General features: G+C 39.4%; 1 protein-coding gene across 1 annotated transcript; it reads right to left on the bottom strand.

Annotated features, from left to right (window-relative positions):
- Nucleotides 1-1,828: 1,828 nt before the first annotated feature.
- Nucleotides 1,829-25,445, bottom strand: cacng8a (calcium channel, voltage-dependent, gamma subunit 8a). Its single transcript, XM_080863286.1, has 6 exons — nt 25,392-25,445; nt 20,029-20,380; nt 15,043-15,294; nt 11,986-12,069; nt 8,647-8,787; nt 1,829-8,127 (listed from the first exon to the last, which is right to left on the bottom strand). Exons 2-6 carry the CDS (start codon nt 20,057-20,059, stop codon nt 7,268-7,270), a joined length of 1,368 nt encoding a protein of 455 aa, XP_080719412.1. The 5' UTR covers nt 20,060-20,380; nt 25,392-25,445; the 3' UTR covers nt 1,829-7,267.
- Between the last annotated feature and the right edge of the window lie 256 nt (nt 25,446-25,701).

The raw sequence follows: 25,701 nt of genomic DNA, 5'->3' as shown, positions 1-25,701 counted from the left end.
GAAAGCAAGTGGAGCAGCCATTACATAATATTATTCTTAGAGTCTGTAAGCGAGACTGAAAACTCATAGTTTCCTGCAGTTGTGCAGTTGTCATTGTTCCGTGCTGAAACAGAATCGTTGCACTGACTGAGCAGAAAAAGCAGCGGAGCTCAACCAACCTTCTCTTCTCTGCAAAATGAATGAGGGCAGCGAGCCACAAAAAGTACATGGTTTCTTATGTCTGTAGTTACAAAGATATGGGAAGAATGCAAACTGAAGCTACAGTTCACATTATAGAAGCTGCTAGTGCAGAGCTGCTGTGCCTGTTCCTGCCACAAAAAGACATAAAGGCTGATTCAGGATGATTGCAAACAGAAACACAAACTTTGACACCAAATTCCTCGCTCCTTCGACCAAACACATCTCAGGCTCCTGTGTGCTCTGTCAGCAGATCTATTGTCAGCGGGATGGATTAAAAGCAGCCACATTTCCCCTGGGCTGACAGGCCCTCCCTGTGTTATTCTCTAGAGAGGACGTCAGCTCGGCATTATTAAGGGACCGCACCGTCTTAATTACTGGCTGTCATGGTCTCTACTGTTTCCTCGCTTGGAAAATTATTCTCTTCTGCAGTACTCGATCGATCTGTCCATCCATCCATCCTTAGAATAAAAGCTTATTTTTGCATCATCCAGTGAAGATCCAAAGGTGAATAATGACTGCTACACCTCTGCATCATGTAGCATTGCTTCATTTCACACTCAAATCACACCAGAAACACCAGTATGACAGAAGACGTACCCTGGGTGTGTACTGTTCCAAGCTGAAATGGGGAAAAAAAAGGTTTTCATTTTATTGTAAATATAGTGTATACTCAGCGGACTACCAGCGATGTCCTAGATTTAACCGTCTCGGCTGACACCACCTCCAGCACTTGTCTGTTGTCGCTATGAGAATGCTAACACGCAGACTTTCTTGAATAATTTACACGACTTTGTTTTTTGTAACTTTGGAGGCAAGAAAGACACAAAAGTGAGATCTTAGAAAAATATGACAAGGGCCTTCTCATCTACCGACATTATTTCACCTTTCCTGAAGGCAATCCTAGCTGATCACCTTTCCCATTAATCCCTTAGCTGTGCTTCAGGTATTATCCCACAGTGCTTGGAATTACTTGCAAATCGCTGCTTAAACTTTGCTTTTCATCACGTTGGATTTGGTGTGGACACCTTCTGTGTCATGCAGTAGCATTATATCATTTAGCACAAAGAATTACCACATTTGCATTACAGACTGAAAAGGTAGATGCTATAAATGAGCCTATTTTTCCAGTCTGTGATAAACAAATGGGACAAAATGTTACAATTCTTCAACAAGTTTAGTTAGTAAACAAGATATTAATTAAGTCTAATACATTTCCAAGCATAAAAGAAGCAAAAATGTTTCCCCAAGCTTTTGACTCCCATGGTTTTACAATTTTTTTGCTTTGATTTTTACTCTGATTTTTTAACTTTAATATTAAGCTTTTTGTCTGGGTGTTTGAAAGCCAAATTAAACAATAATAAATAACATGAAATAATAAATTAAATACTGTACTATAGTTCCACAGTCATATTGGCTGTGGTGAAAAAAAGGACAATGATGCACATGTACGGGAACAGATAATCAGTTTAACCAAGTTCAACAATAATACCTTGAATTTTATTTGCACTCAAGAATGCACAAGACGCTACCATTTTTCATAGAGAACTTTATTGAATATATCTATATATTTATATATGTATATATTTATATATACCTTATATTTTTTGTCTTTACCAATGAGGATCAGTATATTGTATTGTATTGCTTCCCCTTTTCCATATTGTTCCTTCCGTGTATCAGTCTGCTGAGTGGAAATTTACTAGTTTTCCATCTGAAGAGCTTCATGTTTGACTTGTGTCAGCAGCCTAGGTGTTGGGAAAAGAACCTGGTGACTCACGCTGGCTTTAAAATGGCTTTCACATCAGGACATGAATTGAAAACGAAAGAACGAGATCTCTGCTTTTGAGCATGTTTTCATAAACATTTTGCAGAAAGCAAAACTACAAGATTAGGACGTGCTCTAGAGTCGATTTAGTTCTGTAACAAAGATGTAGTTTGTTGTACTCAAAGATTATTGTGTAAAAACCATAGACAGCACCAACACAGACCACATTTACTTTGCCAGCACTTAGGCTACTGAGCATATGTCACAGGCAGGCATAAAGCCTTTTATAGCCCAAAGTTACAGGTGTAGGAACTCTGAAACAATATAACATTAAGAATATCTATACATACCACCACCAAAATAAATAGATTAATATAAAGTCTATCGCTTACAGTTATACACTAGTCAGAACATTAAAAACACTGATTATTAGGCTACGTTGGTAATGTTTAGAAAGTAAAACATCAATTCATTTCCTACAACGAAATGAAGACAAAATGATGACGGAGAGAAATGAGGATCAGGGTTATAGAAGAATAAAATGGAAGGAGAGTAAAATAGTTTAGAGAAAGAGAAAACACCAAAGAAAAATCTAACATTAGGAAACAGGGCCGGGCGACGTGGTAAAATCTGCCAGCTGGCCATCGTCAGTCCAACAATCAGCAGTTGCCTTTATATTATACAGGATGGGCGTGTATGCAGCAGCCACTTCTCCCCCTAGCTGCACACACTCTTGTTCACTGCCAAAAAACCCCAAACAAAATAGCTATGAGAATTATTTTAAACTGGACTAAATTTGCAAGCTGTTAGACCCAAATGAAGCAGGATACCTTTCAGGTTCTGAAAGGGTTTTTAAGTGATCAGGTGCAGAAAACTATAATGTACTGATGTGCAACATGCAGCTAGCTTACATAGCATAGCTCTGGAATCACTTGTTAGCTTGGAAAGTTGTCGGACAATAAAGACTTTCACAGGAACTCGACATTCTGCAGCGCCATCACTACCATATAATGTCAGGTCTCCATGACAACTCACTCTCAAGAAAATAAACGCGAACATCCTAACGCTGCTAATTGTAACTGTGATTTACACCTCGACGTCTTGCCAAACTGAATTTTCATAGAGGCAGACCACTAAATTAGAAAAACTAAATGACATAAATAATAAACAGCTGACGGGTTATATGGGCCTATTGATCCAGTTGCCCAACCTTATTCGCAAATAAGACAAACGTTTCAAAAATATTTCTCTAAAAGACAACGGAAGAATTAATTACATGTAAACAGAATAGAAAAAAACATTTACACTAAAAAGATTATACACATTCAAAGTGACAACTGGGTAAAAAACAACAACAACAACAGCAAAAATAACAAACAAACTGTGGTCCAGAAAGTTGTCTAGTTATATGTAGAATGGTTAGAAAAGAAAAATTACTTTCTTTCAAATACTGACGTGCCCCTGAGCAAGGCACATAACACCCAATTGTCCCAGGGGAGCCACTCCTAAACTGACCCAACAGGGAGGCTTTTATCGGCCAGCTTCCAGTTCCAGCGTTGTGAGGGTGAAGCAGGGTGTTGCTGAAACAGAGCATGCATGCTCAGTCAACTTTCCCCGAACAAATCAAAGCTGATAAAATGAATAAGATGATATATAAATGAATTTACACACCCTCTCACTTTTGTTCACATGCTTTCCACGTGACACCACTGACTGTTAGTGTACATAAGCAAGAGAAAGAAAAATAAAAAGTCATCGAAACGAATATAAAAATATTACAAAAAAATGTATACCCTGCAATAACCATTACGATCATAGAAACACCAGCAACATGATAATAATATTCAAGGAGTTACAATCTCATGTAACCTAGAGATGATAATCACTCAGAATGAAAAGACAACCCAAAGATTACTATTTACAGACATTATGTGCTTTTGTTTTAGTGAATGGGTTGATAATATACTCAATAATACATTTATTATTCTAGTTTCAGAAATAGTATATAGTTATAGCTAATAAAGAGACCGAGGGAAGAGGAACGGAAGCTGGTGTGCGCGCTCGTTTCTCTTTCCCTCTTCCTCCGACTTTCTGTCACCGGGGTTGGGTTGAATTCATTTTCAAACGCAGCTGATTCAGAAGTGCAGTCTGACTTTTACATATCAGTCCAGTAATCAGATTTAGAGCACATGTTATGTGGTACATGTCTCGCTGTAGAATTTTCCTCTTAGAAATCTCAGGCAACATTTCATAAACCCCCTCAAAAATAGGCTTTTACTTCAAATCTGACTGAATGGTTAGAACGTTTTTTGCTTTGCTCACTTTTAAATATTGAGTAAAATGGCTGATCTCTTATATTAGAGTAATTTGTAACTTCTGATTCTAACTAAATCTCCATCCCCTGAGTGTAAACTGAATTGAACCCCACCATGTCCTTGGTTTTTGCAGCCCTTTGCGGGACATTCAACAGATACTGCCTTGGAGCCTTCGGTATCAAATCGTTATCATAAGCAGTCATACAAACCCTGGAATCAGTTTTACTCATTTAAAAACACACATAAAGTGCATAAACGTCCAGCTCTACGAGCGCTTTCAAATTTCAAATGGCATCCAACAATGTTTCCACTGCCAGATGACAAAATGACCATGAATCATGAGCAGGAAGATGTAAGTGAGTGAGTGATGGTGATTATGTTCCAACTTTAACCATGGTTATCACTTCCTTATTGTTGTCTTATTTTTAAAAATAAAGTTATTTTTGGCTCTTCCCTTATTAACTGGCAATTATGGCAAATAAATTAAAGTCTATTGTATTATGGTGTCTCTCCAGCATTTTCTCTGTTGGTCTCCAGAGCAGACTAATGTCAATCTAAGATTGTAACAATGTAACAATGAGAGGTTCTCTGGAGAGGCAGCTGAAAGATATACTGAGTCTGCTGTTGGGGAAGCATGAGAAGGGAAGCGCTGTCTGTGCAAATTAATTTTCAAAATAGTAAATTGGACACATTTTTTTTATGTTTGAAAAAAGATGTGCCAAATATGCATTGTGTAAGTAAAAATAGAATATAGTAATACTCAAATCTCATAAAACTATATCTTATTCATAATAGAACACAGAAAATATATCAACTGTTAAAAAGTGACATTTTACTATTTCCTGGAAAATAGATTTGGAATTTAGTGGCAACAACATGTCTCAAAAAACTGGGATGGGAGCAACAAATACCTGGAAAAGTGAGGATTATTAAAAAGAAACAGGTGGAGGGGCTAATTAGGTTAATTCACATCAGGTCAGTAACCTGAGTAAAAATAAAAAGCTTAGACATGTAGGGTTACAATATCCGAATAATGTTCCTCAGCACAAAACTGCAAAGACTTTGATGACTCATCGTCTGCGCTACATAATATCATCAAAACTTTCAGATACTCTTGGGAAATCTGTGCACAACAAGGCAAAAAATCAATACGGGGCGACTGTGCTCTCTGGGCCCTCGCAGAGCACTGCTTTAAAAGCAAGCATGAATTTGTCATGAAAATCCTTGGATGTGCTCAGGAACACATCTAGGAATCATTGTGCGCAAACACAGATCAGTGTGCCGTCCACAAACACAGGTTAAATCTCTGTCAAGCAAGCTTAGATCATGTCAACTTCTCTTGGCCAATGCTCATTTAAAAGGGACCAAGTGGAAAACTGAGTGGTCAAATAAATTGAAATGTAAAATTTCTTTTTGGAAAACAAGGACATGGCATCCTCCAGACTAAAGGGGAAAGTAACCATCTGGCTTGCTGTTAGTGTTCAGTTAAAAAGGGAGTGCAAAAAGACTGGCACTAATGCAGATTTTAGAGCAACATAAGCTTCCAACCAGATGCTAAACCACAGAGGAGTTCATGTCTTGAACTCCCAACTTGAATTTCCCAACTGGAAAACAAAACAAAAAACTGACGCATCATGACATCACAACAAAGGAGACCCAGGACTTGAGTCACTAGGATCCAACATTAGATGTAGAACAGCATTCCTACGTCTAATATTGTAAGAGAGGATGATGCACACAAACATGGGAATGACCCAGCTTTTTCGAGACATACTGCTTCCATCAATTTCAAAATGACAGATTTTTCTCAGTTTAAACATTTAATATGTGTGAGTAAAATATCTATTTATGAGATTTGCCTCGTTTCCTTCCTGTTTTTTATTTACATTTTATAAAGTTTTCCAATGGTTTAAGAATTGTGGGCAACACTTTGGGAAACGCAAATCTTTCCGTTTAAACAAATACTAGAAAGATTTGATGCCAAAATAAGTTACTTGCTCAAACGATCATGTTGCCGTATCTTACTGCGACAGCTGGTAGTGGAGTAATGGAGGCGTTAAGACTAAAGCTTTAAGTCCATGGCTGTTCCTTTCCTTAGAACTGTGGTGAATGCCCATCTGTCACTGTAAATACCTTTGACACACAGTGAAAAATAATCAGGCTCACAGTGCGGCAGCCTCCTCTGATCTACGTTAGATATGGCTGAGGTCGCTCTCTCTCGGGTCCAGAGGTTAAGGAGCTACTGTTGACCTTCAATTGGCAGTCAACTTGTCACTGAGCAGCTTGTTACTTGGCAGAATGTACCCGTCTGTGACGCTCTCGTCCTTTTAAAACAGAAATGGAAGAAAGAATTGTGACTTGTACCATCTGGCCACTTTATAATTTAATTATTATGTTAAAAAGTGTTGCAAAGTTTAGAATACCAAAAAGCAAGGACTCTGTGTCTTGCTTTGTGAAAAGAAAATGTAGATTTAAGGCCAATCCGATCTAAGATGTGTACAAATTAGTGATTTGTAAGTGGGGTTTATAATCATCAAAGCTTCCTTTACTGTTTCTTTCAGGATTTAAAAAGATGTCCTTGTAGAAACTGACAAAACTGAGATAAGGGAAATAAATAATGAAAGCGTTCCCCTGCCTCCTCGGCAAGGCACCTAACTGCTGCATTGGGAGGCTGTTTTATTACACATCTGGGAGTTTTGTATCTCTATGATTTAGTGAGTAATTCAGGAATAAAAAACAGAGAAAAGAAACATTTCCCGAATCCGCCACTGTACCCCTGCTGTGCAATTAACAAAACAGGTTTCAAAGTCATGACAATTTTTAAGGCGGCTGTCATGAATTTGCTCTTAGCATCAGATGTTTGATGACTGTTTATAATATTTATGGCAGCTCGATACCTCAGGCTCAAGGACAGAAACCTTATTGTTGACGTGCCACCCACACATTTACAGCCCTACTCTTCCTCTCTAAATTCCATCTCTATTTCTCCTCTCCTCTCTCTCTGAGTTTAAACTGGTGTCGTTTTCCTGTTTAGTGTATCTGAGTTGCTATCCCGGTCCCTTTTGGCTGTCAGTCGGTCCAGGGTTCCCACGTTGCCCCTGTCCCGCTCCATGGTGGCTGTAGATATCGGGGCTGGCTGGGTGGTCGGAGCAGCTGATGTGGAGGTATTCAGCGGTGCTGCGTTCTGGGCTACAGCTGCCGCTGCTGCCAAGTTGGACTTGGAGTGGGAAGGGAGCGTACTGCTGCTTATCACTGCTCCTCCTCCTCCTCCTCCTCCACCGCTGCCACTGCCACTGCCACTGGAATCTTTTGGGAAGTAGTTGTGGAGCTGGTAGAGCGTGGCACGGTCCACCGTGCCATAGAGAGGTGGGGCACCTCCTCCGAGGCTGCCTAGCTTGGAGTCCCTTGAGAGGGTGTACATGGAGATGTCTCCACCTCCTCCGCTCCCACTGCTGCTGGTGTGGTGGGGGTTGGGCAGAGTGGCCACAGAGAATGGCGGTGCAGATGGTGGCAAGCTGAAGGTCTTGGAAGCTCCAACGGGCGAGGTCTCCTGCGAACGCGGCGGGTCAGTGGAGCGTGAGCTGGAGCGCGAGCGCCGTCTGAAACGGTAGCTGGGCAGACGAAGCATGGCGTGCGTTGTGCTCTTGAAGAGGTCAGTGCGAGAGCGGCAACGGAGCTCCTTGTTCTTCTCGATGTAGATATTGACAGCGAGCACGCCGACCATCTCGGCCAGGATGAAGGACAGACCGCCAAAGTAGAATGACCAGCCGTAGGAATAATGCCACTTCTTATCCTCATCCTTCTTGGGGGAGATGTCGCTCAGTGCTGCTGAGATGTACACGATCACTCCAATGATGTTGCTGAGGCCTAAAGAAAGATACAAGAGAGATACAAGTGCTCCTCTGAGTCAAATTAACCTGCTGGTTCATTAAATTGTTTTGCAGACAGGCTTTCTGGAAGTGCTTCCTCTCAATTACACTGAGAAGAGGCATGCACAGTATGACAGTCAATCTGCACATCATACATAAGGAGATTAATCTAACTCTACGACTGATAGATATAGGTTCATCCTGGCATGGGCACTGCAGATTATCTTAAGCTGTATAATGTATATGCTAGGTCGTGTTTCATGGCTCATGCTACATGAATATAATAAAAAAAGAAGCATCTAAGTGTTCAGAAATTCTTTTTAGTAACAGAATACAGAGATTTTAAGGACACTGTATCTGTTAGGGATTACAAAGTCAGCCGGGGTAAAATACAAACTGCCCATTTTAGTGTTAATAAAAAATGTAGCAAACATACCTTCAAACAAAATCTTCTTTTCAAACTCTGACTGGAAATATAGATTTCTTTTCCCAAACCACAGTAAAGCTGCAGTCTTACCTGCAGCTACAAAGAGAATCCCACCACCGAGAATAATGTTCCTTTTGCTTTTATAGAATCCGCTGGAAGCGACACACACTCCACCCAGAAGAAGCAATATGGCACTGAGGATGGGGAAGATGCTGGAAGCTCTCACCACACCTGCACGAGACAGCAGATGAGAGCATCATTGTTTTGGCTGCAGTGCTGCTGTTTACAGTCTGTGCACTTGAATCTGATATACGACTGAGTCTGTACTTTTCTAATAGTGGTTCATTAATGCGTTTTCTTCTTGAGGTTCAACACCACTTGAAGGTGCAAAGTTAACAGCCTTGTGACACTTCTGAGGAATAAAAGTGTTACCAAGGCTTGGCACAGCTGACACTACAAATTGGCTGTGGAACAGCAGATGTCTTTTTATATGTTTCCTACATTATATTTTATATGGCACATAATGTCTTTCGAGTCCCCGAGTTTTTCCAAGACTAAATAAAAATAGTTAGATGGCATGTCGTCTTAAAACTAGAGAAGAAAGCTATTTTTTTCTTTTCAAAATGTGAGATAATAAAAGTTATGGGGAACATGATGATTTTTACACTGTAAATTGAAACTTAATGAATAATTCTTTGTTACAAATACAGTAGCCACAGCTCCTCAGCAAGAGTGCACAATCGGCAATTTTGCTGGAAAAGGCCAAATTATATAAAAATCCTTTTCAGCATATCCTTCTGCAGATGCTTCATAGCTATAAACAGAAGTGATAACAGAGAGACGTTATAGAAGATGAAAAGCTCCATCTCAGGCAGGAATATGTGGAAAAGCAGAGCTTTCACATTTTCAAGGTGACTTCTAAAGCTTTGCCTCTGAGCTGAAGGTAAAAGAAAAATGCTGTGATAACCATTCATTCACAGAAGCTTCTGTCAGACATGCACGTTAAATTTCACGTCTCATTTTTTTAACAAGTCAAACGCACATGTGAGCAACGTTCACCTCTTTGGGAAAAAAACATGGATTATGATAAATTGTTGGTGCGATTTTTGCAAACCTGCAATTGCATAACGGCTCATGCATATAGTTCTATTTGTTAGAAATGAATGTAAACTATTGATATTTCATTTTGCATGAAAATTAGTGTTAATGATACCAACTAACTAAATGTAAACTGAATTGCTAACGATTCTAAAAACTAACAGTGAATACTTTCTGAACATGCTGAAATGCCTGACATTAAAAGGGCAAAGGGATGATTGTTGTTCCTCATGACATTCAAAAAATAAATAAATAAATAAATAAAATCATCATGCAACACACAATGAAACAAGACAAAAATGTACCTGCAGTAATGGTGGTGAGTGGACTCAACAAAAGGAAACAAAAACAGGCAAAACTAAATAAAAGGGGATAAAGAAAGACAAAGACAGGTGGAGACAGGGAAACAACAGATACACTAGGATGATATGAAAAGAGAAACACAAGTAAGAATATAAATTGTGTTTTACTTTGAAAACACTGGTGGTTGTCTGTGTGCATGGAGTTAATGTGTGGCTCTCTGATTACAACCATTTCAAAACTAAACACACAACCAATCAAATATTGTCTAAAAACAACCAAACAGATATATGCCTTTGGGTTTTTCCAGCTCATTAAAGAGTTGGTGCTTAACCCTTTTAATTCCAATCACACTCTTTTCCTAAACCTAATAAGTAATTGTTCCAAATCAGCGAGTGAAAGTAAAAAGCCAGTAAAAAGAAACAGAATCAGGGAGTGACAGATGTGAAACAACTGCAAAACTGAAGTCGCCATACCTCAACGTTACACAGTTAAATCCCTTAAACCTTCAACTCCAGACACATGTTTTTAAAACAAGATCATTTCTTAGGCGCCAGTATAGCCACATTTGATGGTTGATGGTTTCGTTGCAATAATAAGTCCAATATTTCTAAGAGAATCTGTGTAGACTGCTATTTTTTAAGGAAAAAACGCCATCAGCTCACCATCTGCTACATAAGCATGATATAACCTCTTTTTTGGCCACAGACACAATTTCACTGGTTGAGCTGTGTTTCTGGGTAAAATAAATTAAACTCACTGGCCACGTTATGTATCAGCTGCTTGTTAATACAAATATCTAATCAGTGACACACATACCACAAGAATATTTCATGATTATTGGCTCCAGATGGGCTGGTTTGAACTTTTGAGAAACTGCTGGTCATTTGGGATTTTCCCACACGACAATCTCAAAGATGAGGTGTGAGCAGCAGATCTCTGGGTGAAAAGGTGAGCTGAGTAATTCAAATAACCACTCGCTAAAACCCAGGTATGCAGCAGAGCATATCTGACACACAACCTTGAAACAGCAGCAGAAGGCCACACTGGGTGCCACTGCTGTCAGCTACAAACAGGAAATGGACACTTTGTACCAACTAAGCCTAATTTCAACACCACCATCTATCGGAGGATGATTGCTGACCATGTCCACTTCTTTAGGACCACACTGTACCCATCTTCTGACTGCTGCTTCCAGCACAATAATGCACAAGGTCACAAAGCTCAAATCATCTTGAACATGACAATGACTTCACTGCACTCAAATGGCTATCCATCAATCTCTATGCCAGCTACCACAGGGCGAGAGGCGGTGTACACCCTGGACAGGTCGCCAGCCTGTGGCAGGCCAGCATCTCAGGCCTTTCTCATTAAATAGGGTTGTTATTGAAACTTAGATGAAACTAAAGAAAACAAACCCATCTAATATCTCTCAGGACTGTCATTCACTCTAAATTTAAAATAGTTTCAATTATTAAAAAACGAATAAAAAAGACTGTGAAGTGCAGAAAAGCAGACAGGAGAATTTCAGATAGTATCACTGCACCTGTCACAGAAATAGATGTCTTTACATAACGTATAAAGCTGGAACATATGCGTTGTAAACCAAAAAGGTTCAGGCTGTGCGAAGCAGAATCTGCTATCACAATGGAGGCAGGATGTGAAACCAGAATCCTGAGCTGAAAATAATCCATTAGTGAAGGCTGTTCTTTCAATTCCTCTGTGAAAAAAACAGCAGCTTTCTGCACACCCCCAGACTCCCAACCCCATGCACCTGGGCATTTATACACACATGCACACTCTGTACAGACACTTACACACACCTTCAGGAACGCTTCGCTTGAATCTGACATCCGTGCATTGATATCCGCCCACCATCCCCTTCTGTCCTTTCTATCCGCATGTGATGGAGACTGTAGTGTGTGCAGTTCTGTTTGCTAGTGTATGGTTATCTAATGTCTCTCTTAATGTTTGTGTGCATTGTGTATTTCTAAGACAGTGTGTGTATGTGTGTGTGTGTGTGTCACTCACGCAGCAGATACTCTGCAGCATCTTGGTCATAGTCTGCGTCGTCTGGGAAATGATTGATCTGGGAACACACACCCCTCTTCAAACCTGAAAAAAGACAGAGAAGAAGAAGAGGGGGAGAAGATGATGAAGGTCAAAGAAGAAATCCCACGAAGACATAAAGACAGAATGCACCAAAACAGTAAATAACAAAGGTAAAAGCCAGAAAAGAGGAAGACAGACATGGGAACAAAAAAGAAGAAGAAAAAAGAAATTTTAAAAAATGGGGACAAACCAGGAAGAAAAAGGTTAATATATAGATATATATCTATATATCTATATATAAAGATAGATAGATAAAGATATAAATATATAGATATAAATATATAGATACATGTATATATATGCATGAATAGAGTGAGAGAGAAATGAAAATCAAGAAGATCACAAAGGCCAGTAAGGTGAGAGATATTAAGACAAATGGCCCAATGACACAGCAAAAGACATATGCCCTAAATGTTTGCAACAACAACAACAACAAAAAAGCAAAACCATAACTTGAGTCATGTCACATATGCTACCTATACATTGCTATGTTTTCTTCTTATTCTCTTTCCCCCTCACCCCAAACCTTTCATAGGGAATTGTGGACCCCCTCTCCAAGCTTGATTCTGCTGGAGGTTTCTTGCTGTTTAAAGGTAGATTTTCCTTCCCACTGTCACCAAGTGCTTGTTCATGTGTTCATGTGGCTGTTGGGGTTTCTTTCTAATATTATAGGATCTTTACTTTAATATATAAATCCCCTTGTGGTGACTGTTGCTGTTAATTGGTACTATGAAAATAAAGTGGAATAGTATTGTATTATTGTGTGGGGGTTTTGTGTACTTTAAGCCGAAATAACAGCAAAAGGTTTGTGCAGCATAGTTGCTGTTTTTGGACTGGCATTGGATGGTTGGATAATTTTAACAATCACCCTTTATAGGCCAGAAAATAATAATGATGGGGGGTGGGGCAGCTATTTGCATTTATATGATTTATTGTCTGGGTTCAACCAAGAAAAAAAGAAAATCAACAGTTGTAAGCTGTAATTTTCTCTGAAACACAAGCACTATGTATCGTTTTCCTCCTGCCTATACGGCGCATTGTTCTGGGGCCTTGGTGTTAATTGTGTGCCAGGCTAAGATGCTAAAAATATTCCTCCATATTATTACTAAAGACAGCAGCCCAGCAGCCCTCCTGGTGTACAAACTGTTTTATAAGCTTGTGTTTCTTCTTGACACACAACGGTTGTTTACCTTGACAGGTATTTGTGCATTGCATGGACAAAATTAACATCAGGAGAGAAAAAGAGATACCTGTGTATCCCGGAGGGTAAAAGCAGTAAAAAGCTCATTTCACACACACAAAAACAGAAAGAAGTTATAAAAAGCCTTAAGCAAATTTATACCTTTTCAGGGCAGACCATATTAAATTATTAACATGCAAAGTATCAGGAACTCGGTTAAAAAGAGAAGAAAATACACAAATGAACCCAGCTGTCAATACACTGGTAGAAATCTGCTTGCTATCTTCAAAGAAAGAAGAAAAAAATATGCAAGGCAGCAACAAAAGCAGTTCCTCTGACGCATCTGACAAGACAAAATAGCTAAAACAGCTCCTAAACTTCCACGTCAGATGTGAGTTCCTGCTACAAAGATGCTCTGAGACGGTTTGGCCTTTTAATTCTTGTCTGTTGCTTTTTGAACATTACACTTAAACCTGAAAATGAAAGAAGGCATTTACTGACTTGATAATATAATGACTTTTATATTGAAGGTTTAGGATGTGTAGAATCTGAAATGTGAAAAACACAAATACTTTTTATTTTCATTGCTATCATATTTAAATAAAATATTATCCATTGTAGGCACAGCAACAGCTGCTCATCTCTTAATATCTCAGATAATCTGACATTGGTGTTATCGGTGTTCTGCACTGTGAACAGGTGACAACAGGATGCTCTGTGGTCTCTGGTTACATTCATGAGCATCCTATAGCATACAGTAATAGCTTCTACATCCACTATATTCACACAATGTAAATGAGCGGGAACTTTATAGCCTTGCAACTGCATCTTAACACACAATCTAGATTACTACATTTAAAATGTTGTTATAATTATGTTCAGGCACTGGCGTCATGCTCTGCTTTAATATGGGAATAGCCAGCTTTGACTTAAAATGAAGAGTTTATTATCAAAACAACAGTCTTCCCTGAACTGTGACGAGGGTGCTTTTTCTGCCTAAATCAAAACAAAAAATGTAATCGTTAATCTAATCGGTTTTTTTTATTAATTACAAATTTAATACTTTAGTCAACAGAAGATTGCTATTTCCATCAGAAGGCGATTATATTTGGCAGTTTTGTTCTGGGACTTTGCTGCACTTCCATGAGCCTACATGAAGACAGTTAGAGCAGCAGTGAGAGCGCCGTTCAGAAGAGAGTAGAACAGCACCAGTAAAAACAGATATATTGATCGAGTCAGACAGAGCATAAAAGAAGAGGTGGGGTGGAGGTGTACAACATGTGTGGCTGAAGCAGGTTAATAGCATGTCCTACACGGCCTGCACACCCCGGACCAAATTGTTTTGTCTGTGGTCCAAACTGTGGAGCTTTATTCACTCGAGCAGAAACCAAACTGCAGTTAGGGTCTATAGATGTAATTTGTTCAACAGATGTAATGCAATAAAATGTGGCTATATTATTTATAGTATAAATGTCATTATAATCAAGCCAAGCAGGCAGCAACTTCTAATTCTTGCACCTTGCACCTTACCAGTCATATGCTACTACGGCTTTATACAAATTACAAAATGCTAATGTACTGATGAATAAAATAGAGAAAAGTAGAGCAACATAGACACTGTGGGTGGATGTGGCTGGGTTACTGAACAAGACACCTATTTATGTCTCATGAGCACACTGACCTCACCAAGACCCTCTGGTGACAAACACATGAGAAACACACCAAAATTCATCCCACAGCGCACTGAAAGCATCGCACAGTCTCAAATATGCAAACAGACACACAACCAACTGTACCTTCCAGGCAGCAAATCCTCCAGAGGCCAGAGTGGGTGAGCGCCCCAGGATCCTTCTTGTCCTTATTGTTGGAGTCCTCCTGTGATGAGTTGGCTGTGCTGTTGCAGATGAAGGCCCGGGCGTACAGCCAGTAGTCAGTTCCAATAGCCACTGTCATCAGTGCAAAAGCTGCAAAAGCTCCCATGGTGGTCAACAGCACCTGGATCCCTCGCTCACACCACACCATGGCTGGGCGGGGAAGGAAACTGATGTCTGACAAGAACACAGAAAATAAAATCAGCCGTCTGGAGAAGGCAGGGCTGACACATAATACTAATCAAGTTTAAACGATGACATTATTGGGATGCAGACAGAGCCATGAATATTTTCCTGTTAATATAAATGCCTTGCTTGTAGGATAAGTTACCCAACAGTACTAAAATAAAGGATTGCAACTATAAATTTAGTAATACTACTACTCTAACGCCATGCATTTGTCCAATACTAGTGTTACCTGATAGCATATATGCTCTTGTCCAAATATGGTAACTCCTGGCTCTAGAACCAACATGGCAACAGTTAAAATACTCGAGTTAAAAATACAATCCAAACCCGTGGGTGATGTCATGGTGGCTACAGTCATTGTTTATATACAGTCTCTACCTTTTATACAATTCTCTGTTTTAATGACTTCCTGATCTTACGGTAGCTGATATAGACATTGAAACTGATGACTTTTAATATCCATAACTTTTATGATGTAAGGTCTTGTTTTTGGAAATTTGCCTTTATTCTTATTTGAGAGAGAAACAACTAAGAAACAGCTAAGGGTATGTTAGAAAGTCATCATAAAAAACATTACAAAATTACACCAAAAATACAAAGTTCAATCCCACTGTTAAGTGTTTAAATGTTCAAATGGCTGCAGTCTTGTATAAGCCATTTAATTCCATCACAATTCAGTGGTTCAAATATACCCTCAATGCCTATGAAAATTAAAACGAGAAGCTAAAACAGGTAATTCATAATTCATACACTGAACTGTCAAATATATTTATGTATTAATAGAAATACTGTCCCTCATGGGCCACTGTACGGGACCTGTGAGAGCTGCTGACGGGGTTTACTCTTTCTGTTGGATTCTGTGTGAGCACACTGGAGCAATTTTTAATCAAAAAACCACACACATGCAGCCTGAAGCAGTTAAAAAATGTTGGCAGCAGGCAACCAGCTAAGAACAAAATACCAACCTCACTGAATCAACGGAAATACAAAAGTACAAATATTGTTCCAAAACTGAACACAGAAAGGTAAAATTGACCCAAATACATGGGGTAAGAAATTAAAATAATGTTTGACAGTGCTTCATTTCATACATCTGCGGGGGATCTCAGGAGCTAGTCATATTTAAATTCTGACCTTTTTCTACAAACCACTTCCAGAGAAAATCACAATAAAAGGTATTAATATGAGCAAGGTTTGGAGGAGGCCTGAGGAAAGGAATTGTCTTTTTAGGTTAATGAGAAGATCATCTGAGGAAAATATGTGCAGAACAAAAGGGCAAATGCAGACGAAGAGCAAGATAGAAGTCTTTGTGCACTTTTTTTTATAATAAGCGACAACAAGAGTGGCTGAGGAGATGGGAAGTAGACAAGTGGAGAGGAGAGAAGAGATACAAATCTGAGCTCAGAGGTGGACAGTGAGAGGGATGACAAGAGGAAAATTGAGATACAACACATCTGTCGTGCTTCAGGAAACATAAATGAAAGTGGATGGAAGCAGGGTTCCTGCCTCTGTGGGGCTCCCCTGTCAGATTTTAACCATTTCAGCTGAAATGGAGAAAGTGCTGGGATTCTGCAACGCTTCAGGTTTGGCTTCTATTCATCTCAAACAAGAGGTTAATGTAAACAATCGATCACACAGAGAATACGAAATCCGCTGAGGGCTTTTAAACTAGTTGACTAATTCAGCTGTCCTGCGGTGGGGGGGGTTTCCATGGCAACAAACGTCCCAAAAATAACAGAGATCGTTGATATTTTAACCCCAAAAGTGACCCGCCTGCTTGAATATGCACAAGGTAAGCGTCATAAAGACATCACGGCACTGGGGCGGCAATAACAATCCAACAAAAACCAATAAATTTTTAATTTGCACTAAATTGTCAAATTTTTATTCACTGGATGCCGTACTCATTAGACATTGTTTTATTTTGTATTTGCATTATAAGTTTAAAGCCTAACACTGATTTTTAAATTGTGTCACATGTTTTTAATGATTAGTTGAAAGGAATTGTTCAAAAATACATTATAAACATTATAAACGTGATGCTAATATCCAGCATCGCAGTGTTTCCTGTTTAATTTTACTTAAAGAAATCAGTACAAATCAGAATAATTATTCAGTACACGTGTATTTATAAAAAGGCCCAATATTGCTATCTGCCCATATTGCCTTTGCTGAATGATAGTCATAAACTGAAAACATTTTATTTACATTTTCAAAGATAGTGTAATAGAGAGTAAAGAGTTAAGTGAATCGGTTAAAGGGAGGATTTCAATGTTTCTTTGGAACAAACAAACAAACAAGAAATTACAAACAATTAATAAAACTTTACTCTTAAGCAATAAAATATTATTTAGTAATTAGTTTGTAAGAAATTGTGAAGCAGTATGTAAAAACAAGGCTAATGTTCAAAATTGTCATTACTTTTTTATATTTTCTAAAATATTTTACCTTCTACATCCAGATATTATATTACTGTAGAGTCTTTACCTTATGATATAAAGCGCCCTGAGGCAACTGTTGTGATTTGGTACTGTATAAAAACAATATTGACTTGAATTGAATTACCTGAAGATGTTAAACTATGTCTGCTCTTTGAATTACTACAATTATATACTTGCTTGTAGCGCCTTTGTACATCATTAAACTTCTGAGAAAAACTCCACTAGATTTACAAGAAATCTGCTTAGTCACAATCCACACGGCTGGAGATGGATCATTTGCCAGCATCACTAAAGGGGCAAATTTCACTGGGTGACTGGCAAGGTCACACCCCCGGGCAAGCGTGGCTGTCCTGAGTGGGGGTTTCCCCCTCATAGACGAGGCGTTTGCTGGATGATGACCTGGTGTAAATGAGTGCAATCGTTTTTGGTAGTTTGTGCATCAAGCTGTTCAATAAACTATTGATACTTTGACCCTGAAAGTGATGCACAACGTTAAATACACGAAGGGTATTTAAGATAACAAACATTTGAAAAAGTTGTTCTTGACTTTGTCATTGTTTGGTTGTTTTGTGCACTTGGTCATCAACTTTGGCTGTCTTGCTACATCAGAACTTTCTAGATGGTTACTGAAAAGTTACACCTAATTTATAAATGCCTAACGAATAAAGTCTGATTCATGTGTAAACATAATTTAAATGGTTACAATAAAGTTGAAATTTTATGGATATATGATAATTGTTTTTGAGAGTGAGGTGGGAGGTACCTGGAGACTGTGGTCCATGTCCTCGTTCTCTCAGCTTGGCATTGATTACTTCATGATGTTGTATGAAATGTTTTGTATACAAGTGTCTTCAAAATGACATTTTTACAGTCTATTACTGAGTCGGATAAAATACATTAAAAAGTTATTAAGACATATTACACAATGTGATAACAATGTAATTAAAAAATATTAACAATTAGTAACCAATATTGGTAATATTTACTAATAGTTAAGTAGCTTTTTAATACAGTTTATATTTACAATGAATTTACATTTTAAAATCATTATTCAAAAAAACAAAACAAAAAAGACAATTACCAATTATCAGTTTAGGCATTGGTATCAATTAAATTAAAAAAAAAATCCTAAAAAAACTTACTGAGTTTTGAAACTTCGTATCAATATCAAAAAACAATCTTGGGCCTCTATAACTTGCATTCAATCCTTTAATATATAAGAAGATACCCTCTGTGGTTTATATGAAAATGTCTTGGCTTTCAAAATTAAACTTTTTGTTTGTGTTAAATAAGACGATTGATGCTAAAATGAATGAAAGATTGCGAGCGCAGCACACTGACATAGCAACCTGGCAGGAAGAGGTTTCCTCTATATTCACACTTGTCATTTACACATTTTTTTCCTGGACATCTGAAAGCTTCCGATTAAGTAAAGATCTATAAATACGTCTTTTTCACATTATAACCAGTTTGGCTTGGTGAATGAACTGTTTCCACCTGGATGATCAAACATGTTTGTCAAACTCTAGCTTTATGCCTGTGCAGTTTTCCCTACAAATACTTTAGTAGTAAAAAATAAAAATAATAAAAAAGACATTATTTAGATTGCAGAGCTAAAGGCAGTTCAGGTAACATTGTCACTTAAAAAAAAATTATATTTCAACATATAAAAAAACTGTGTTGCATCCAGTGACACAAGCCTGTGTATTCTTGCTTTGCTTGACCCTGACTGGCTCTGGCATTAGACCAAAGCAAGGTTACTTTGTTAAATTAAAATTACTGTCAAATGTCAGATGGATCATTTCAATATTTCAAATGCTGTGTAGTTCATTCATGAAATTTGTGTTTAGCAGCATGGATTTTCTCAGCTTCTCATATGTCAGCAATCCCCTCAGTCATCCCTGATCCTAATATGAACAAACATTTAGCTTGGTTACACAAATGCCAGCACAGATTAATCGAAGCTACTCGCCTTTTGAATCCAGACATCTGCACACATCTGTACTTGTGTGTGTGTGTGTGTGTGTGTGTGAGGGTGGTTTCCTGCATGACTGTACTGATCCAGGCTGGTTTGTGTGTCTTATTCCTTGAATGTGCATGTACATGGGTGTCATGTTCATGCACATCAGAATCCACATGTGCATCTGGTTGTTTGTGTGTGTATGAACACACGCACATTTGCCTGTTCTTGTGTGTGTGTGTGTGTGTGTGTGTGTGTGTGTGTGTGTGTGTGTGTGTGTGTGTGTGTGTGTGTGTGTGTGTGTGTGTGTGTGAGTGTTACCTGAGGGCATGTTTCTCCCTTTCGCCTCCATCTCCTCTCCCCCCTGCTGCTGCTGCTGCTGCTGCTGCTGTTCTTCTTCTTCGTCAGTGAAGAGCTCTCCGTAGCCCCGGTCCGAGCCGCCTCCATCCACCGTTTATCCGCTTTCTCGCCCCTGCCTCTTTCCTGGCTCTTCTTCGGCCAGTTCTTTTCTTCCTAATAGTTTCTTTTTAAATCTTCTGCCTTTTCTTCTCGTGCGTTTCCCCCCTCTTCTCCTTTTACCTTGAGCGCTCTGTCGCTCCTTTTCAGCAAGTAGGGGATACTTCACTTTGTGTCCTCTCTTCTCATTGAATTGTCATGGCAGTCATCTTAGCTACTGAGAGAAGCAAGAAAGAGGTGGAGGGGAGGGGAGGGGGGGTAAAGAGCAGATGAGAGAGAGAGAGAGAGAGAGAGAGAGAGAGAGAGAGAGAGAGAGAGAGAGAGAGAGTGAGAGAAAAGACTGAAAGAGAAGGATGGAAGTAAAAGGACAGGAGAAGATGCGGGAGAGAAAGGAGAGAAGAAGATGAGAAGATGAGAGGTGGGGTGGGGAAGATGGGGGATTTGATTAACGAACGTGACATGAGTCTTGAGAGCAGGGGATGCTCCTGTACAGAAACATCTTCCGCACAAACATATTTTCTATATGAGCATCATGTGTCATTGAAAAACAAACAAACAAATAAACAAACAAACATTCAAAACCTGATGCCGGCGGCAAAAAACAAGCCCCATGTCAAACAAGAGAAGCGGGTTTGCCTCCACATAGAGAGAGAGAGGAAGAGCGAGAGAGAGGGGGGAGATAAAGCAATAGAAAAGAACAGGCAATGCGAGAGAGCGTGCTCTATTCCATTGCCATGGCAACAGTGAATTCCAAAGTCTACGGTGGAGCTGGCGAGTGTGCGTGTGTGTATGCGTGTGTTTTATGTGTGTGTTGGTGGAGTAGAGGACTGGATGTAACAGCTGAGAGGATTTTGCTGAGATAAAAAAAAAGAAAAAGAAGTCCCTGAATTCCACTGGTGTGCAGAGGAGCTGGGATGTCACACACTATCGAAAGCAACGCACACGTGTAGGTACGCGGTGGTCATACATGACTGCATACAGTACAAGAGGAATGAACATTCACAAGAGAGATGACAGACGTGTGAGTCATTAGCGCAGTGGTCACAGTGTCTCGGCATGTTTCATCCATCCAACTTTCTTCCCGTTGGTGCGACGGCTTAATCACGCGCGCTTAACACTGTGTCATGTTTTGAAATGCACAATACAGCGGATCTTTCAAAGCCGAAAGATCCTGAGCGAGGAAAGATGCGATGCCTTGCCCGAGGGCACTTCGGCAGAGCAGCTGCTTTCCTGCTTGAACTGACATCCTTAGATTTCAACAAGCAGAGTCTTCCTGAAGTGAAAATCCCCATCGGCACTGACACTGGGTCAGGTTTTGCTTCTTTTTTTTTGCTTTTTTAATGCAAGCTGTTGCCAAAAACTGCAGGGCACCTAAAATCCACATGAGAGACATCTGCAGCAGCACAGCAGGGGATGCTGAGTTGTTTCAAGTCAGCAGCACATCTTGAGGCACATCTGACCAAAAAAAAATCCCCATTTGAACACTCCCAAGAAAATGACAACACTGGTCCTCTGTTCAGATACAACAGTTGTTAACATTTATCTGAAAACAACTTCTAACACAGCACTGGCATTCCTCACGCATATCTACATATACTAGAAAAGTGATATATAATATGATCTTATGAATGGCTAGTAAGTCTAGTATCAAAGTATTTGATTTGTAACTCCAAAACCTGTGCTCTGTTCCTGATATTTTTTAAATTTGACTTAAAGAACACGGGCAGGACGATGGTGTGACAGTTAGCACTGCACAGCACGAAGGTTCTGAGGTCGACTCCACCACGTGTCTGGGGCCTTACTGTGTAGAGTTTGCATGTTTGTGTGGGTTTTCTCCAGGTGCTCCAGTCCACTCACAGTCCAAAGGCATGCGGTTAGTGGGGTTAGGTTCACATGTTCATAGGTGTGAGTGTGAATGGTTGTCTGTCTATCTGTGTTAGCCCTGCGTTAGACTGGCAACCTGTCCAGGGTGTACCCCGCATGGTAGCTGGGATAGGCTCCAGCCCCCCTGTAACCCTGCCCAAAAGACAGTATAAGAGAAAGACGTAGCTCCTGGGTCTCTCCACTGGTGAAATGTCTTGAACTATATTTCTTTTAATGGCCACTGGGGTGGAGGAGGCACTTGACATCTGTAAACACTTTCCTAACGAGTTCACGATCTCAGTCACTCATTTTGGGTCACAGTGAATAAAACATTAAGTCCATTTTGGTCACTTTAAGTCAGAAGATTATCCAGGGCATGCTCATTGGTTAAGAACATGTGACATACAAGTCATTAACCAGCATAGACAGATCCATCTCTTGCTCGTCACATCTGGTTTGAAAACACCAAGATCGTGTTGGTGAACATGCTAATTAAAAGACTATGTCTGTCTTTTAAACAGATGACTTTGTCTGGCATTGTTATGGGAACACACGTTACCAGTACAAAGCTGCATCCACTGGTCTGACTGCAGTGACTAAGGTGCGAAAATCTAAGGAGCTTGGAAAGAAAAGCGTCTGGACTTCTTTGAGTTGCTTGAAGACGTTTCACCTCTCATCCGAGAAGCTTCTTCAGTATCAAGAATCTCTTTCCTCTACCAAAAGAAACTGCATGGGCTTTGCTGCTTACAGGGGCTCTTCTAAGTTAACATAAAGTAGTGAGTCAAGATTATCGGCAGAAATCAAAGCTTTTTTGTGGCAGCAAGTAAGCAAAGAGCCCATCCAGACAAAACTGTACAGAACACTCTAAAGCTCTTCAACACCTCTGCCCCCACCAGGGAATGACAAGGAAAAATTTAGTATCGCTTCTCACAATTTTTGGCTCACGAAACCCTTTAAACTTGCAGTCAAAGTCCTCGTGAAAACGCCAAGGTGTGAATGTTGATCATGTTTAAACATCTCTTCTGCCTAGAACAAGAAAAAGCACCTACATGCTATGCTCTCATTCTTGGATTCCTAAAGAGAACACCTGAACCATGAATCGGGCTTTCATGCTCACAGATGAGCACAAGCTGATATGCGAGGCTCCCAAATAGCACCTCTCTGTACACCTTATCTTTCAAGCATCTAGCCAGAAGTAACATTTTGTGAAGATAAGTTCTTGTCACTGTTGCAAACATTAAAAGCATGAATATTGATCTTTGGGACATAATCAGATGAACGGTTTGAATAATTGCAAAAACTGTAAATTATAAGGTTATTGTAAAATATTTGTATGAGTTTAGCTTTTTTATTGCAAGAAATGTAAACATCTATAACCAGAAACGTAGCTAATGTACATGAAGCCCTTGATTTTCCCTTGCTTTTTAAAATCTATTTAAATCCTACAGTGGAGTATTAGGGATGTCTGTGAAATAAAAAAAATACTAGTGATTATTATTCCTGTTTTTTTTTATGCATATAAGATAAGAAAGCTGCATCTAGGTCTGCATCAGGTAAACATGCTGATTTAATGGTAAATTGCAGAATTATTGCAGCATGATAGAAATTGCAGGCGACCTTTTTTAGTCAATATCAAATTCATCTGCAAAAATACATTTGGTATATAGACCACAGAATCTGTCCTTCTTTTCAAATGACAGAGTATTATCAAAACTGTAATACAATGTGAGTTTATGAACAGCCCATCTAGTGGTCATTAGAAGAAGTGCACTGCACTCAGCATTCATCTTGATTGCTTCTTTTTTTAACCCCCTTTGAAAGCCCTGCAGGACCCCTGGGAGGCCTGCAATCAGTAACAGCAATCAAAACACAAATAGGAACATCAGACATTGTTATTTTGTACTCAGAACCCTGAATATAAACCTGCTTTTTCAGACTGACAGCGTGCATTAGGAGGGCGCCTCCTCCAGTAGCAGCACAACATGGATAAACACATGTTGAAAGGGCTCGCCGGCGGCAGCACAAACACAGAGGAGGAAAGTTCAAGGACACATCAGCCACACTCTGCATCAGGAACACAAGCAATGGTGGGAATCCTGCTATGAATACAGAACAGAAGAAGAACGTGGACAAACTGTAGCAGCTCACTGGAGCAATGGTCATGATTATGACAGCAACAGAGGGGAGCAACCATCTCAAACCATCAAGTTCAAGTCCGGGGAAAAATCAGCATACAATTACTGTGTATATATTACATAATTATTATACTGTACACACACGTATGTCTTTACAGCCTAATGCTTATTTAATAGACGCACTTTGCAGAAATTAGTATTCGTTCTTCCAATCTCGCTCCCTGTCTGTTTTTATTTGTTTTTGTTTGCATTTCACACAACACACCACCACATTATTACAAGCAAATAACAGATATACTGGCTTTTGCCACTATTTTACCTTTGTAGACATGATTTTCTGCCTGCCCTTAATTCCATATGCAATCACACAAACTCCCATTTTCCTATTTTATAAACATAAAGTCTGGCATTGGTTTATAGGAGTGTTAGAGTAAAATTGGTGCTTTGAGAGAGTTATGTACTATGATGTTCAACTTACTTTTAGAAATAAAAAAAAAATGTTAAATTCTAATATTGACCAAAAAGTCCAGCTGGAGCAAAGTGAAACTTAATATGCGGGGAGCCCGATCACTTGGCGTCCTTGAGTAATATTCGATACTCAGACAGAGAAATCTAAATCCAGACTCCTGCCCAGAGAGCCCACACTCTGTATATCCCCCTGCACAGCGGATCCTACACATGCCATAAAACACATTGTTCTCTAACAAAGCACAGCAGAAACATATCAGTCAAGCTGTGATGGGTCTATTTGAAATAAAAGTGAAATTTTCTGCTGATGAAAATAAATCCCTTACACTCAGAGACTGTTTATAAAGGACTGAGTCGAGCATTTAGTCCGTTCCCTCTACATACCTATAAGTTTGCTTTATCTCATCCTTGATCTTGTTTCCACACTATTCACTATTTTCTCTTCCCTCGCTTTCATCGTGGCTGTCTTACCTTGAAAAACGTCCTGTTCCTCGGCTCTCCTTTAGTTACTTTTACCTTTAATGTGACACTTTATTCTGCAAAAGCTCCTTTAAACGTTTCCTTGTAAACACGCGTACAGAACGACGCGCGATCGCTGCCACACGATTTTATCCAGAGTACAATGCTTGCATGTGGCGCGCTCTTCTACGGTCTAAGCCGATAGGATTGACGCGCTGTCATATAATCAAGGTAATACATATGGTATTACATAAGACATAAGACTGTCGTTTGAATAATAACGTGTATTAATTATAGTCTTACCTCTGGAAAAACAACTTTTTGCAGCGGTGCTCGTGCAGATTGTGACGAAGCCCGTGATTGGAGAGAGCGAGAGAGAGAGAGAGTGATGGGTTGGAAAGAAGGAGGATGCGAGGACTGGCTGTTTTTTTTTTTACACACTAGTGTTTGTAGCGAATGCAGCTCTGATCATGATGCTGATGGTTGGGTTTTTTTTGTTGTTGTTTTTTTGTTTCTTTGGAGATTTAATCAGTGAAGGAACATTTTGTCACATATTGGAGTTTCAAACGTTTCTTGAGGTTTTACAGAGCTGTTAGTTTCCGGTGTCCTCAGT

Source organism: Rhamphochromis sp. 'chilingali' (assembly GCF_963969265.1).
Source record: "Rhamphochromis sp. 'chilingali' genome assembly, chromosome: 17".
Taxonomy (NCBI): domain Eukaryota; kingdom Metazoa; phylum Chordata; class Actinopteri; order Cichliformes; family Cichlidae; genus Rhamphochromis; species Rhamphochromis sp. 'chilingali'.
This window is presented reverse-complemented; position numbering and strand designations above follow the sequence as displayed.